The sequence below is a fragment of the Geospiza fortis genome, unplaced genomic scaffold, assembly GCF_000277835.1.
Source record: "Geospiza fortis unplaced genomic scaffold, GeoFor_1.0 scaffold8, whole genome shotgun sequence".
Taxonomy (NCBI): Eukaryota; Metazoa; Chordata; class Aves; order Passeriformes; family Thraupidae; genus Geospiza; species Geospiza fortis.
The window spans coordinates 1211241-1228624 of record NW_005054414.1 but is presented as its reverse complement, the minus strand read 5'-3'; the positions used below and the strand labels follow the sequence as shown (position 1 = coordinate 1228624).

The following is a 17384-nucleotide window of genomic DNA, read 5'->3' as shown; positions in this document are numbered from 1 at the left end:
CAGTCCATCAGCCACTCCTACCCACTTCTGTCCTCTCTTGAAAGTACACTCAGTACCCACTTATGACTGACTACAGGTGAAAGTGGGATACACAATACAGTGAATATCTTCAAAGTACCATGGTGGAAGAGACCCTTTGAGCTATAGACTACCTCATGGTACTAGATAGGGTGGAATGAAAATAAGTATATATTCTAATACATACCTTTAAAATAAAATATAAGAATTTCTAAAAAGTATGTATTTACAAGAAAAATCATGCAAGTTCAATAGATGTATTAGAACCAGTAGAATGTTTGTCAGCATCCCGTAACATTTATTATCCTCTTTCAATGACACTACAAGACAAGACACAGTGGGGAAAAAACTGAAACAAAAGAGGTTCTCAATGAACAGAAAAATACAACCTTTTCTACCACAGAGTAGTCAGGATTTCTCAGAGAGGCTGTACTGTACACCATATTCACCATTGTTGGTTCCCAGGGCCCAAATGGATAAAGCCCTGAGCAACTGAACTCAGAACTGAATGCCTGAAAGCAGAAGGTTGGACTAGATGATCGTCTGAGGTTCCTTCTAGCCCAAATTATCATAGATCCTACTGAGGAAAAATGCCCCAATTCATAATATACTCCCTTTACATTTCTAAGGAAAACATTTCAAGCTCAAAAGATACTTAGATAAAACAATGAATTTTGGCTTTTTATCAGAATGCTGAAAATATATAATCTATTAGTGCTCCTTTTCCTCCTGTATACAACAATAAAGCTCATATTAACCATGTATCAGACTTCTAGTAAAACTAGAGAAGCCAAATGCCTAAAGAAGTATTTTCTGCAACTGATCTCTAAAGTCTAGACAATAATTTGCAACCAATCCATGTGGAAGAAAAAATCTATGTGTATTTATTGGTTTAAAACATGTTAAATTAAAAAAAAATAAAATGAAAACAACCTGTACCACTCTTCAGCTAATCTGAGACAAAAAACTGGCAGAACACCAGCTTTCAAGTTACTACTTTTTTTAAAAAAGTGTGTTGGTCCAATGTAACTTTCCAATGCAGACACAAATTCTTTGTGAAATTATAAATATGTTACCTGGAGATACTTCCTCTTTCTGCCTCACAGTATGATCCTTTGTGAATTTAACCCTCTGGTGAGCTCTGATGCAGGTCTTGCACAACCACTCTACACATTCCACACAAAACCCATGAGCTTCTGCATTGTCCTCACAGCTTGTGCAGACCTGACAAGAGGAAGAAAGGTAGCTGTTAAAATAAGTTTGGAATATACATACAGGTTATTTTTCATACATCATCAGTGCAGTTTAATAGTCTTCTGAAAACAGTGAAATGAGAACAGAAAACTGCCTGAGGTACAGGAACATTATAAATAACAGCACAGAAGTAACTGAATGTGACTTTTCAAAGAAACAGGTCATTTTGTCAGTGTTACCCTAAAATCTTTGACACTGTTAAAGTCAGACCACTACTTTCTGCCATTCCCTGCACACCTAGAAGCCAAACAATGTTCACTGTATACAAGAAGCTGTTGTGAAGTATTTACTAATGACAGAAGACAGGCAGCACTACTCTGATTTTAGAAGCCTCCCTCAGTTCACACAGCAGCTTTAATTTTAGCTTCCAGTCACCTGCTTGGTTTCAGGAAGAACACACCATACTGAGCAGCAAGGTTCCTCTCAAGAATCTTAGCATCACCTCTTAAAGACAGTATTCCAGTTAAGTTTGTCAAAAAAGCTACCCCAGAACAGATTTGCAACCAATGCACAAGAGTTCTCAAACTGTGGCCTGTTAACTCCTGGGCTCTTTGGACTACACCCAACAGGAAAAAGAAATAATTAAGGGAAACAAACATGTCAGCAGACCAAAACCTCTCTACACAGATCACAGTGACAGATTTCTGCTCGCAGAAGCAACAAGGAGAACATTTTAGGTTTCAGTTTTGTTTTCAGTTTGATTAAAAAAACTCAACCAAACGACTTCTGTACCCACACAAGGTAAATATAGACTAAGTTAAAGAGGAAGGAAATATTTATAACTCATGCAGATAAAAAATATATACATAGAACTGTGTTCCAGTTTCCCCTTCAGGAAAGAAAGGAAAATTAGCACAAAATTTGCCTTAGGCCACATAGCAAGTTACTGACAGAACTGGAATTTGAACATGAGTTCCAGATTCCCAACGCTGTGCTTCTGCTTCTGGACCATGTTACCTCTCAAAGCAAGTAGCTTCTGAGAAATGAAGTTTCAACACAAGGGCTGTTGACCCCTCTTGTTGGAGTCACTTGGGGTTTGAAGCAGTTTCTTTTCACTAAAGGTGACTTGTAAAGGAGAAAAAAATGGGCTTGAGCCCCTTCTTCTGTTTCTTACAAAAATGAGGCCTTTTTCAAAATAATCTCAAAAATTTAACTTCTTGGTTTTTCTTTTTCTTCCCCTTCTTCTCTTAACAAAAAATATTCTTATTCCTATCCAGACCAGTAGATGAGGGAAAAATACTGAAGTCAGGACATCATTAAAAAAGTCTAGAAAATCGAAATAAAGCAATTAGAGGAAGTGAACTGTAATCAGGAAACTGAAAATTGTTACTTTCTGTCTTGCTTTCAGCGGGGATAGAGTGGGGGTTTCCTCAGTAGCAGGCACAGTGCCGTGGTTTCAGATTTAGTACAAAAATAACATTGATAGCAACAACCAGCACATCAGCTTGTTAGGCAGTGCTTACACAAACTCAAGGAGTTTTCAGCTTCCCATGCTCCCTGCCAGTCAGCACATGCACAAGGAGGGAGTGTGGCCAGCACAGCTGGCCTGAGCTTCCCACAGGGATATTCCATACCATATTCCATAGCACAGAATGTCATGCTCAGCACATGAACCGTGGGGAGTTGGGTGGGAGGCACCAATCTCTGTTCAGGGAAAGGCTGGGCACCCGTCAATGGGTGGTGAGCAAACTTATTTGGCATCACTTGTTTGTCTTGGGCTTTACTCCTCCCTCCCTCTTTCTCTCTCTCTCTCATTACTACTATTATTATAATTATTTAATATTACTTTGTTTCATTTATTAAGCTGTTCTTAGCTCAACCTACAGTTTAATCTTTTTTTTTTCCCTGATTCTCCTCCCCATCCCACTGGAGGGGGGGAGAGAGGGAGGAAATAAACTGAAAGGGGAAGTAAAAAAGGCTGCATGGTGCTTGGTTACCAGCTGGGGTTAAAGCACAACACTTGTTATTAACCCTTGAATTCAATGGCATTTTGAAAAACAAACAAAAAAAATAATTAAAAACTGTTCTTAATTCTTGGGGGGAAGAATCCACTCCCTCCTTTCTCTTTAGCCATTTGTCTCCTCCTTTTTGTGCCAGTGCAACTCTCTGCAAGACTGTGATGCAAACCAGGACTGATTACACCATTGTAGCCCAAGGCTCAGTTACATTAGCAATGCTGACTGAAGAGTGAACTGAACAGGCAGCACAAGAAAGTTTTCACATCAGTCTTGTGGCCAGAGAGGTGTGATTGTGCTGTGCCCCCAAATACCCAGACATCTTTTTGAAAGTCAGAGTGGAGGGTTACATACTGGATATTTGGTTTTCTAGTGTAAAAAAGCAGCCCTAAAAACAAAATAAGCAGAGGAAAAAGAACAAAAAGGTCTTTCAGGCATTCTCTAAGAGAGAGAGAGAGAGAGAGAGAAAGAGAGAAAGAGAGAAAGAGAGAATGAGAGAGAGAAATAAAGAGAGAGGCAGGAACCAAATTAAAAGCAAAACCGACCAACCAAACTCCCCACAACACCTTTTCCAGATCACCTTTAGCAAAATCAGGCAGATGAACATGCCAGGACATTTAGGTAAGTTCAAAGAATGTTTGAAGTTATTAATTCTCCCTAGATTCCAAGAGCTTAATCTATTTTCTTTTTTCAATATGCTTTATTGGGTTTTTTTAACTCCTTTGACCTGCTGTATGTGGAATGAGATGAAAATTGTGATTCAATAACCAATAATCAGGTGCTGCCAAAAGAATCAAAACTCCTTTTTAGTATCAAAAATATATCCCACCTTTATACTCTTCAAATCCACCAAGTGGACAGGAGACAGATTTCTAAAGCTTTTCATAGACACCATAACTCCAGCTGTCAAAACAGCAATGCCTTCTAGGTAGCATCAGATTTGCTCCTATCTACTCCTGATTTGAAATATGCATTTTCAGATATAGGTTGGGTTTTGCTAGAATTCCTAGTTATTACATTAAGCCATACAGCTAAAGCACATGGAAGTATAATTACTGCAAATATTTGTTATGCACTTACAAAACCTAAAACTCATTTTTATTTTTGTGACTCACACAAGCCGTGTTTCAGTGATTTCAAAGAAAACTTTCCCTAGTTAACCTAGAAGCCTTTATTCTGGTCAGACAGACATTTATTTTTAATTGAGTTTTCCTTGTAATTACATTTAATTCAGTTACAAGTTCTAGTATTTATAACCCCAGGAAGTGTTCATTCAGCCTTCAGTCAAATTTAATGAAAGCAGAAATTACTCAGCATGTTGCAGGTAAGTACTATTTTAAGAAAATACACAAGCTTTTATGGCAGAAAAAACACATTTACTTGCAAGAGTTGAGGTAATAGACCTGTCTTCTCAGCTCCTGTAATAAGTAACCACTCTTCCAATTAAACACACTTTGAGTATTAAAGAGATTAAATAATCAAGCAAAGGAAGAGAGCAAAGTAGTGTAGATGAATATTCAGTGAACGCCAAACTTCACCAATGTAAATGAGATGCAATGCTTTCCCCCATGGATCCAAACCTCACTGATGCTAATAGTGACACAACTATCTCCTGGCACATACAAAACCACTGAAGACAGAGACTAGATGTAATTCCCAATATGAACCGTGTACTGACGGCTCAAAATGTATGAAATCCTTCTTACCCCACCATCCCATCAATATCCACATCACTTCAAAGCATACAACAGCATATTGTGACTCTTCCTGAGTCTATCACCCACCTCTATAAACCACTGGCTTGCAGAGATGTTTTGGTCTCAGGTACAGCTTTTATAAGCTGTTTAAGCATAATAAAACATGCAGTGGTTCCTCTGGCATCATACAAACTTAAAGAAACTTATTGTTCTAAATTCTCCTTATTAATCACCTCTGGCAGTCAGACTCGCTTTCCTAATATCTGGATCTAGTATGAGATCTAAGCTGATACCTTGTTTAGTTACTACATTCCTGTTATGAATGAAGTTTTATATGTCTAATTAATAAACAACAAAATTGAATTTAGCAGCAGTTTTAATTTAGCAGCAATTTTTATAAATGAATACAATCAAGTATATGAAATATAATCAAGCATATACAAAAATGTGGTATGATTAAGGTTCATATAAAGCATAAACAAAACTAACCAGGGCACAGGGAGGGCTTCTCACCCTGCCTCACGTGGGAAACAAAGGAATCCAAACTACATTTATGTACTGTATGTTAATTCATATCCATCAATAATTTTCCATAGATCTCCTCCTATTTTTGATTCTTGAACTCTAAATCACTGTACTGCATAGCACATGCTCCATTGTTGCTAGGGGGTCTCCTGGCTTTTTGGTGGTCTTTTCAGAGGAAGGCTCACCGTCTTCCTCGCTGCCCTCTGAATAACCTGGCAGGTTGCACATGCACACTAAGCTTTGTGTTATGTAAATAAGCATTATATTCCAAATAAGCCTTATTATTTCATAGATAAAACCACAACTTAAGATTCCATACCTGGAATCATCCCAGCTTTGCTCATCCCAAGGCCAATTCTGTTTTGGAATCTTGCTTATCTCAGTACTACATCCTGTATCCTGTTTTTCACATGTAACATCTGCCAAGGGGCCCATCTGCTTTGTAACACTAATCACATATACTTTTCCTTTATTATTTTATAACAATTATTTTCTAAAATATTGATATAGTTACAATTTAGTTAGCACAGAACATATCCATTTATCACAATTCCCAACACCTCACATAAAACCCAGCTGTTCTTCATTCCTAGTACAATATTTTAAACTCTCAGGTCAGTAACTGGTAAAGATACAGAATATTATTCTTAACATCAAAAATATTTTTACACACATTCTGTTTTGGACACAGAAGCTATGAGAATTAGAACCTAGACTAAAATGCTCTAGAGGCTCAGTATGCTGCACCAACTCCCACGTTATCACTGAGGTCCTCTCTCTTGCATCAATCTCACATCTCTCATTTTTATTTTCATGGCTTTGCATCTGCCATGTTCTTCTGTTAAAGTCCCTAAATTTCCCTCACTTGTCTACCCTTTAGTCTTATTTAAATCTAGCACTTGCTTCAGCAACATCTCTTAACTCTGAAGCCCCTTTCTGCTCACTCTCATGAATGAAGTATAATTAATTTTTATTTTCAAACTTCTCTTTAGAAGCTGATAATTTTGCCAAATCTATCAATAAATCACAATGTGAAAAAAAAATTATAAAGCATCTACTCTTTCAAAGTATTTATGTCCTAGCTGCCCACAACCTACACAATTACTGCATTTCCTTTGAGTTTCTTTTATTTTGCAAAGTTTCTTATGTTAATAGCCAGCACAAAACCTTTAATGCTACCCAGGAGAGCTCTTGTGGAACATGTACTAGGGATTTGAGTTCTATTCTTTCTTCATGCTCACTTCTTGTGCTCCTGAAGCTTTTAGCAGAAATTGCTAGAGAGCACAGCTATGCCAGTACTGTGCTGAACTGCCCAAATCAGGCTCAGGTAAGATAATCATGATTATAGATAGATGGACAAAACTTTCATGGGTTCCACTTATTTTTCTCTTCCCACAATGCCAGGCCCATGATATGCCTTTCACTCCTGCAATATTATATTATTTTATATATATTTATATATATTCAATATGCTAAAAACTGCATTTAGCATTTAGCATTAGTACTATTTTGAATCTGAAACAATCAAACATTTCATTTGCAAAAGGTCTTTTGCAGTCTCTTATGGATTGAAATGAAACAATCCTTCCTGCCAACACACATATAAGGCTAATCATAGACACAGACCAGTGGTTCTAAGCCATAACAATACTTGCACAAAACCCTTGCCTTGCTTCCAATTCTAATTTCTTAATCATTCAAATAAAACTGTAGAACTATTTAAGACAAATCGACTACCTCAGTAGAAAAAATCCTATAAAATAGCCACAGTTTTGGATAGAATTTGGATGACCTCTGATGCAGTATTTCCTGCAAGTGTCAGTATCATTTCTACTTTATTTTCTCTGATCTGTTGCCTATGCTAATGGCAAATTTTCTTGCTTTTCTCTTTGCTCCTTCAAAGGTAAAACAAGACAGGCTGATTAGAAGGCTGCATCATCCTTAAACCTCATAATGCTTCCCCCTGGACAGTACACTAATCAGTTTAACTATCATTGATTTAACTTTGCTGTTCCACAACAGAGACATTTACAGAACAGTGTAGCTTTTTTCTTGTGTCAAGGTACAAAGGGATGTAAAAAAAGTTTCATTATCATACCAAAACAAATCTATTCAAATGAGGAAAACTGCACATCATTCATTTCCAAGAGGTAAGTTCCACACTCAGTTAGCAGACATCTAACCAAACATCTAGCTCCATTTTTTTAGAAAAAAGTCAGCAAAAAAGCACATGAATGTCCTATTCTGCTGGTTTAGCAAAGTCTGCTGGTCTGCCTTCAACTGCTAGAGAAAGTGTGCTGAGTTCAGCCAAGGACCTCAGCTGAAGAACAGACTTGCTTTCAAAGTGCAAACTTGCTGGTTTGTGTCAGGGAGAGGGAGAAACAAATATGGAATGGAAGAGTAAGACCGAAGTCTAGAAGGGATCTGAAGAAAACACAAATGCTTTCAAGAACCTCCCTGACAAATGCTCCATCACAGCACTCGGTGAATGGAATTCTCTACTTAACTTTCACATGAAGCAAAAAAATATTGGAAGGGGAAAGAGGGGGTGATCAGAGACTTTAAAAAAAATGGTTACTACTCCCAAGTGAAAAAAAAAAATTCCATTTCTATCACCACTCCCCAAAGCAGTATCTTCAAGGATTTGTTATATAATTAAGCAGAGGCTATGGGACAGCCCCACCCTCTCAAAAAAAAAAAAACCAACCAAACATTTAGGACTGCTTCTGCATAACATTAGTTGCTATCTTGCTCCTCTTCCTAATTTTAAAGTCATTATAAAAGTTATGGTCAAATTTTCAACAGGGACTACTCATTTTGTCACTTACTGGTACAGTATTGAGAGACTGTGTAAATCTCACAACCATCTGCAAAACTCGGATATTATCCTGCAATTCCCAGGGGACAAACAAAAAACAAACATTTCCCCTTGCCAAATAAAAAAAAAAAAAGCCAAGTTCAAACAGTCCTACCTTTCAAGAACACAGCTTGTACTTCCAGCAACTCACAGCTCAGTTTCTGGTAAGGTCTATCATTTCTCAGAAATCCAGTTTCAAAATTCCTTAAAATCTGAACAGTTTAATGGCTTGCAAGACACAAGTTCTGTTCCTCAGAGATGATGACACCACATATGCCTTCAATAGCCAGTGAGTTGGAATCACAAACCTGACTGGCTCCTGCCATCTGCTCCCAAGAGATGTGGCCATTCCCACACACAAGCACAAATTCCAGCTAAGCCTTGAAAGGAGCAGAAGGCACAACAAAGGACCTCTAAGACAATGCCCCTGAAGCAAACAGTTCAAGAGTCAATGATACAGTCCCCCCCTAAAATGGGAAAGTGAAAAAGAGGCATTTTCAGAACAAAAGGAGACCACCATCCAAATATTAGGGCATGAGTTGGAATGCAAGCCACACTGATATAGCAACCTTACTATACTGTTCTTATGAAGAATGCAGCAACATACAAAGAGGCTGGATTATTTACAGTAAGTTCCTGGAGTTTAATAAAAAGTCCTTGAGTAAAGAGATGCATGAGATACTCCCTTACTAGCTAAAAATGAAGACATGCCATGTTTTGCTAACAGAGACTGTTCAATTGTGATCCTACACAGATGTGACTATTTGTTTGGTATTGCTTCCACACTAGCTAGTACTTGTCTCCTGAAAAAAACATCATGGGAAAATTCCCCCTCAATATTACTGTTGTTCCAGATAAGCAACTTTTATGAGATGGCTATTACTTGACTGCAAAAGAAAGAAGAGGCAGCCTACATAAGGAAAACAAACAAGAAACCTCTACAATATACCATTCTCCCAATTAGCATTTTGAGCCTCTTCCTTGGCAACAGGACTCCAGCTATTTAATGCCATGTTTTGTCAGTAATGTGATAAAGTCCATTTAGATCTCCTGTTGTAGTGTTATTCAAATCTTTGCTTCAAAGAGTGCTTCAAGTACCCTGTCCAAAGTACAGAAATTCCCATTCTAATGACTATTCCTTACTTTTATCTTTTGCTATTAAGATGCAAGTTTATATCAACAATTAAAAAGAGTATAGGGTAACATAACCACCTTCTGCACATGCATTTTCATACACTTTAACTGATTCTCCAGAGTGGCTACCCCATGTGATGTCTAAGTAGTTGAAGTTCTGTCTGCATATGAAGAGCAAAAAGGCCACACAGCAAGAAGCCAAGGATATGCACACACGTCCAAAAGGTGTTAACTTGATTACATGTTAATGCACTTACCTGATTTGATTTCTCTACTGTGCTACTGGGAACCTCTGTGGTATCCTTCACAAAAAAGTTATCTATGATGTGTCTCTCTGCACATTCCTGACCACAAATTGGACAGCGGATAACACCGACTGGGGGGAAAAAAGAAAATCTGATTATGCTTGCACAAACTAAGATATATTAAATAATTTCAAAGACAACTTGCAAGGATAAATATTTTTGAAAGGATGTTATACTACTTTCCTGTCAATAAGGTGTGAGTAAGAAAAAGAAATTCTCATTTATCATTGAAGTAACGTTTACTTTTTGACATATTCTGTCACCCAAGGTCAAACACTTTCTCATTTCAATGCCATAAGGAATTTGCCTTAATCTTATAAAGAAATAATTCTTTTACTATAAAGGGAACATATTCCCATTGACAATTTGTTGCTGTAGAATGGATTAAAGTAAACACTTATTAGTGTGGAATATTAATAAGGGACACTGAGTGGTATTACATACACACACACACAAACACGCCAGCAGTGTGACACGACTGACCTTGATCCATGTCACATGAGAACACAAATGCAGTACATTCAAATTTAATTAGGTGACTTGTAGAGAGGAAGAATTGACCTGTATTAATATCATGACTACATTCACATTAAACAAGGGAAAGTAATAAAAACTTAGGAATAAATAAGCAGGGCTCTCTCGCTCCTCTCCTCTGCAAGACGCAATGGGGTACAATTCTAAGATAGAAACATAGCTAGGCTCCAGGTTGAAGAAAGCTGAGAAGCAGTAACACAAAGGGTTAAACAATTAGTCTTTTCAACAGAATGGAAAGGACAAAGTAAAGTTCAAAACTTGGGGTTAAGCTGTGAGTAGACTAGGTAGAAATGGAAAAGACCTATATAAACATTTTTAAGCAGACACCTTTTCTAGCTGCAGAAAATAAGAATGTCCTATTAGCACTGAGGCTTGTTTTTAACATCCAAGAAAAATCTCTAAAATGCTAGGCACTGATATCTTGCTTGAAGAAGATTACTGTAGTCATTACAACCAAAAAAGGAAGCAATTGAAACTAAGTTAGGCTGAAATAATCACTTAGGACATGGAAGTCACATGCAAAAAGCCTACAGTAGAACAGTCATGCAAGTCTACACTGACATAGATTCTAGACCTTCAGCTCTCATTTGAGAGGAAACATAGATTTAGGGCCTTAAAAAAGATCTGTTTAACCTGTTTAACCCAATGAATTCAATACCAGTATATAACTCACCACTTACATATTTAACTAATGGGCTTAAAGTAGTTTCTGTTTCATTTTTTCAATACCAGTATATAACTCACCACTTGCATATTTAACTAAACCAGTGTGGGCTTAAAGCAGTTTCTGTTTCATTTCTGCAATAAAATGTAAAAGTACAGAAACTATTAAATATTTCACTTTCTGCAGAAGAACTTAATTCCTTACTCTAATTGCTTCATACAAGATTTAGGTAACTTTTTCATAAGATTCTTCCAACAGATGCTCAAGATTTAACTGATAACTCAGTATAAAGCAGTGCTGTAATAAAAGTCCACCCATTTTATTCTGGAAAATCAGCGAGCAGTTTTTCACTTGATATCAAGGCATTTCACTTCCATCTGAACAGCTATGATGTTAAGCCTGATTTTACTCTAAGTGCCATTTTACCAGTCTGCATTTCAATACACATTTGTGCAGTTTCCTTTGATATACAAATTCCATTTTTTGGCTACACCTTTTGTAACATTTTTTATATCATCATCTGCAAGGATAATTGAGAAATTCAGTTCTGGTAAGTCAAGTAGCTAGCAGAACTGCAAGTACTGAATTTCTCCTGTAATTAAGCAAATCAATTTACAGTCAAGAGTGAACACATCTCCTAATACTCAAGCTACACACTTTCCAAAAAAGGCTATTTTTTACATTTTTCAATAGCACCAATTACAAACCACCCTCTCCTTGTTCCCTCACTGCTCATTCTTGATCCTGACAAAGCACACTGCTCTGGGTTGATACCAAAATAAGCTAGGGAGGAAACTTTCTAACAAAATTTAAAGTACTAAAAAGCAGGCATTCTTTATTGCAGCACACTGGACACACAGAGGTTATCTCCTCTACTCTGATGTGTCAGGAAACTTTACAAAAATGTATTTATTCCATCATGATCATAAATATTCATTACAGTGTACTTCCTCACTAATGCATCACTTTTTCTAGAACTAATTTGCATGCATCTACCTCTTAGTAAGAGTAATCCTTTTGTGTTCCTACAGGGTCCTGTGAAGGGGTGTCTGGTGATTGTATTCCCTGAGAGTCCCCAGTGTTACAGGTGACCTTTCCTGGCATTTCTCTTAAGAATTCAACTTAAGAATGCCACAATTCACTGTTGCCTCTTGTTACGTAGCTACCACAAAACCCACTGTACTCCTCATTATCTGTTTATCCACTGGTTCCAGCCACATGGAACATCCTGTGTGCCTACTTACTCATTATTTAATCTACTTCTTTAAAACACATTGTTCCCTTACTTGGACAAGTCAGGCATTATGATGTTCTGTTCCTTTTATCAAGGTCAACACAGGTGTCTTGAGTTGGTCTTTGAATGATTTTGGGAGATGGGTATAGACATAGAATGAGACTGGCAAACCAATTCAGGCATGGATGTATTTCTCCTGCTCTCCCAAGCTTTACTTTCATCCCCTGCTCTACTTCACTGACCAAATGCACTACTGACTATAGTGAAGCAACATGAGAAGCAGCACAAGGATGGGAAGAGGACAACACCACCACTGAAGATTAAACCTGGAGCCACTGAACAAGATCAGCAGCATTAACCAGGGTTTGTAAGTCAGCTTGAGTTTAAAATATGGAAGACAAGGAAGGGGAGGCAAGAAATTAGGAAGCATATCAAGACAAACCAAATATTTCGCATGCCTTTTCACCAACAGAATATTGACAACCACCTGTTCAAGAAATCACTTGGAATTTCTAGTGTGACATGAGAAAAGGGGGGAAAAGGAAAAATTGCCTAAAACTCTCATGAATCTTCATGAATTTTCTTTTCTAGAATCCCTTATACTGTCTAGCCTTATGTCAGGGGTTTCTTCTGCCACTGTGTGAGGGTAAACTTGCTTTTGGTATAATCCTGAATTGATAACTGCTACACAAATCAGTTTTAACCCAGATTTAGTCAACCTCAGGATGGTGAATTTAACCAAAAAATCTCGAGTACCAAGGTTTCTATTAGTCAAAGTAACTCTACAAGATTCTTATTTCTCTTTAATGGAGCAAACACAAGGTGAAAACATATGACTTAAGTTGGGAGGAGTTTCATAATCATCATGATTGTAATTGTGAGGATGGTGAGTGAGCAGATCCCACATTTTTATCTGCTCCTTTGTTCCAGGTGTAAGGAGTTAACACAGTTGCCTGTCTCAAACATTGTCACAGCCACAGGTTGACTGTGCCATGAGATAAGGACAGAATAGTGACAGGATAGTGGTATCTCCGGGCCTGGCAGAGGTGAGACCTGGTTAGCTCATTCTGGGTAATGCATCCCAACAAAAATTCCTACTGTGGAAATGTGTGTAAAGAAGCAACTGCTCGTATGCAGATCACTGGTTCAAAGAAAGATCACCACAAGTTCTGGGACAGCTGGAATCTGTGACCACTACCAACCACTGAGGCCACCTGAAAATACCTGAAACTTGGACTGTAAGATAAGCCACCACAGCAGGAACCTGAGATAAGATAAAAGGGGTGCTGTTGTCTGAGTGTTATCTCAGCTCTAGGGGGAGATTAACAAAGCTGGGGGAGAAGAATGTGTCACACAACTGCAGAATTTATGGGCCACAAGGAAAGCCAGTTCAGCAACTGTGCTGAAACAGCTTGGCCTTGGTAAAACGTAATTCCGGCAGGGGAAGATCGGCCACCAACTCAAACAAAGAGGAAGAGTACAAGGACTGATTAGCATTAGAAGCAAGGGAATCAATTAACCAATAGAACAGTAGCACTGTGTAGCCAAGGAGCAGTAATTAGTTTCTTTGCTAATATGTATGAATAGTGAAAAGACCTGGAGAATACTACTAGCGAGAGAAGTCCAGGTTGAAGAAGGATCAAAAAGACACCACTGGATCTGTAGGTGGTGATTATCTTCTATCTGATCTTTCTGCTCTCTTTTCCATTTCTTTCTACCTTTCTCCCCGACATTCCATGTTAAATAAATCTGTATTATGGACTTCAGTGTATGATCTTGTTTGACCCCTAATTTGGGCAGAGGCACATCTCAATAGCTGGATCTTAGCATCAGGAGCATTTTTTTTTTCAGCTGTAAAAGGAGCTGGATCAAGCCCTTGTGGCTCTTAAGTAGGAGTAAAAGAGAAGACCTCCACCCTTCTGAGCAGCATTCTTAGAAAAACCAAGCAGTTGTGGAATGTCACACTCGGATTTTGCTTGAACTAGGCCAGGACACCACAATGCTAACAAAAGTAGCCATGCTGGCTCCCTTGCTCGTTCATTTCCATCCCATGACAACAAAGATTTGTGCCGCCATGCACTGGGCTGGGTTAGGGACTGCAATATTGATTCAATGGGGCTGTGCCAGGAGAGGAGAGTGTTTTCCCCCGCTGTCTACAGGCTCATAACACGTGCACCTCTTTCAAGGAATGCTAGACTGCATTTTAGGTAGGAAAAATCATGGCCCATTCTTAGTCTTCTTCACAAGTTACATGCTGCATCCACAAGGGCATCTCATGCCATTCAGTGGAATGGATTTATAGGTTATACAGTATTATTTCCAATTCTAAACTCAATTTCCTGGGAGTACATTCAAGACCACTGAAGCATCCTGAGCCAATAGGAGGAGACTGCTCTGCTTTGCCCCAGTTTTGACTCATTTGTGTCTTCACTGTTGCAACCACGTTTCAGAGCCAATTTAATAAAGCCACTGGATGATCATTTGTAGATCCAAAAGGGTATTTTTGTTAGTAGATGCAAAGTGCTTTACTAAAAAAGGAGGATTTAATAGTTCCCTTTCTTCAGATTAAATCAGTCAAAAAACCCACTAGTTTTCTGAAAGAGAGCTCTCTTTATTAAATAGAGTGCTCAGAAGCAACTGGCAATTTTACCTGCAACGACATAGTCATTACAGAATAAATAATTAGGGTTTTGTACAGCAACCTTTCCCAGTTTTATAGATGTTTTGCTTGAAATTCTAACCATACAGATTTCAGAACAAAAAATATTAACAGCAAGTTACACATCCAGTTAAAATGTTTAAAACATGGGCATGCTAATTAAAACTAATAAAAGGTATGTCAGAGATTGAAGGCAGCACCAGCTATAAGATTTTTAACATAACTACACAGAAAATTAGGGTGTTTTTACTGTGAGCTACAGATTCTTTTCTCCTCTTCCTCTTTCTATAGATACCATTAATACTTGCAAGCCTTTTCATTAAAATGCATGGGTTTGAGGGTAAGCAGGTTATATTTACACAGGTCATGTTTCCCAGTTAAGAACAAACACTTAGAAAACTTAATTTGAGAGGCAGTATCTTGTGAAATAATGTCTGAATCAATTTTTAAAATAATTACTGCTTTCCTCTTGCTTCTCATTAAGCCACTACTGGTGCTGCAAAATTGGCAACTTCTTCAAACCAGTTTGTTCCAGAAAAAGCTGCTCCCATCTAGTTGTGACAGCCTGCTGCTGCTAGTAGAGGGGAGATAGGTTAAACCAATAAGCAGGCACATCTCAAGGGAAAATTGGCATCTAATGCCAAGATATAAACATTCCAACCCACCACCAATCTAGCAAAAAGTTTATTAAAATTAATTAATTGTTAATTTAAATTATTTTAAATCATTTAAAATGCAAATAAATGAAAACCAGACAAAGACTATTAGCTGTAATCCCCCCTCTGGAAGAGTGTTACAGGCCAGTTTTTATGCTGCAGTACATTGACTTTCTTGGAAAGCACTGCAGAGCTGAATTAAAATATTTCAGCTGCTCTGTGAAATGGTTCATTGTTTTTGCTATACATGCCCAATCTTCAAACATTTTGGATAGCATGTATTAGACTTCCAAAATTGCAAATTTTGCAAGGATTGACTCTCCAGCCACATCTGAATACCTTGAGAAATTCTGGTGGCAGAGTTTACATTCACATCCAAAGCTGTCCAATGCATTTTCTTCAACAACACAATTATAAGAAGTGCCACAGTGCTAACAAAAGGAAACATTGCTATTGTGGGATGGACAATGTTTAAATACAAGATGATGAACAAAAAGTCTCACTGTCTTGCAATGAACGTGCTTAAACGATTACGCAGAATCTGCCAACAAACCAATTGTCACTGCTGACTGCGATGAGCATTTCTTTCATCAAAATTAAAATACATTCTTTCCAGTCCTGAAATTGTCAAGTATTTCCAAATGATATGTAATGAATTCAGACATATAACATGCAAGGATGTATAAGATTCTGTGATATTCTTGCATCGTTTTCTCGGATCAGCCAAGTATTTCATTTAGAAAGTGGGCTTAATGCTGTTTAGATTTATACATTCCACTGAAATACCATTTTGCAGATACTCTTGGATCTTGCCAACAGTGCTCAAGTCCATTGTATCCATGTGTTTTTGGAACAAGGAAATTAGTACCTTTCTCCATAAATAGCAGCATTTAAACATGTTATAATTAATAATAATTAAAAAAAAGATGAGTGGGATAAAAAAAATTTGTTGTCAGAATCTCTGGTATGAAGATGGACCCTGCCTTAGAGCACAATACAGCTAATAATCATTTCTTTGGAGCACTACATTTCATACTCTGGTCTTCATCTTTTTGAGTTCTCACCTACCACCAGCTGTTAGTTCAGCAGTGGCAATGCAATGCCTCTATTCCCAGAAATCCTAGCTACAAAAATAGCAGGTTAGCAGAGTGTAATTTGGACAGTTAGAGCCAGTACAACCCAAAGAACCAAGCCCTTCTCAGGCACTGGAAGAGTTAGTTCTTTTTAATTCTTTGTTGAAAGGATGAAAACTACACTCCAACATGCGACACTCTTGAGTGTTTCACCCACTTCTCCTGTTTAGCCCCAGCTACCTTAATATTCCCATCAACACTGAGCAGATGTAAAGGTTAAAAAAGCCTCAAAAAACAACTTCTAAGAATCTGGATCATATTAAGGGAACCAAATTAGAAGCACTAGTGGGAACAACAGTAGGTAACAGGCTTTAGTCAGAGTATTTCACTATAAATGTCATCCAAACGGGAGTGATAATGCAAGTCAAGGCCTTTGACTAGCTAATGCTACTCCCTCTCTTCTTCAAGTGCTCAGATGCATCCTTGCAACCTGTTCTTCACCAGTCTGCTTCCATTCTTAATATGTTCACCACTCAGTAACTGGGAACTACCTAAGAGATTTGGCAAACTACCCTCCTGGCCCTCATTTTCCCAGCCACTAGCCTCAGGGGAGCAATTCAGGCGCCTAAACAGACATACCTAATTTGAAGGTAATATCCTGCCTGGCTTCCAGCTACTATTCCAGAAGGAAATAGGGCTCCTGTGGATTGTGCAGTACATTTACCAGCCCTTTTTAAAATATTACAGGCATCCCAAAAATTCAGGAATGGCAGAAGATATTTTAGTTCAGACAGATGAATTTCAACTTACCTGCCTATT

At 37.9% G+C, this 17384-nt stretch overlaps 1 protein-coding gene across 1 annotated transcript in view; it reads right to left on the bottom strand.

Moving 5' to 3' along the window:
* TRIM24 (tripartite motif containing 24) overlaps window positions 1-10238 on the bottom strand; it is a 39615-nt gene extending 29377 nt beyond the window's left edge. The window contains exons 1-3 of the mRNA XM_031061441.1: window positions 10229-10238; window positions 9698-9855; window positions 1095-1242 (exon numbers count right to left, since the gene is read on the bottom strand). Coding sequence (XP_030917301.1) covers window positions 1095-1242; window positions 9698-9855; window positions 10229-10238 — 316 coding nt within the window. The remainder of the gene's footprint in view (window positions 1-1094; window positions 1243-9697; window positions 9856-10228) is intronic.
* Window positions 10239-17384: the final 7146 nt, after the last annotated feature.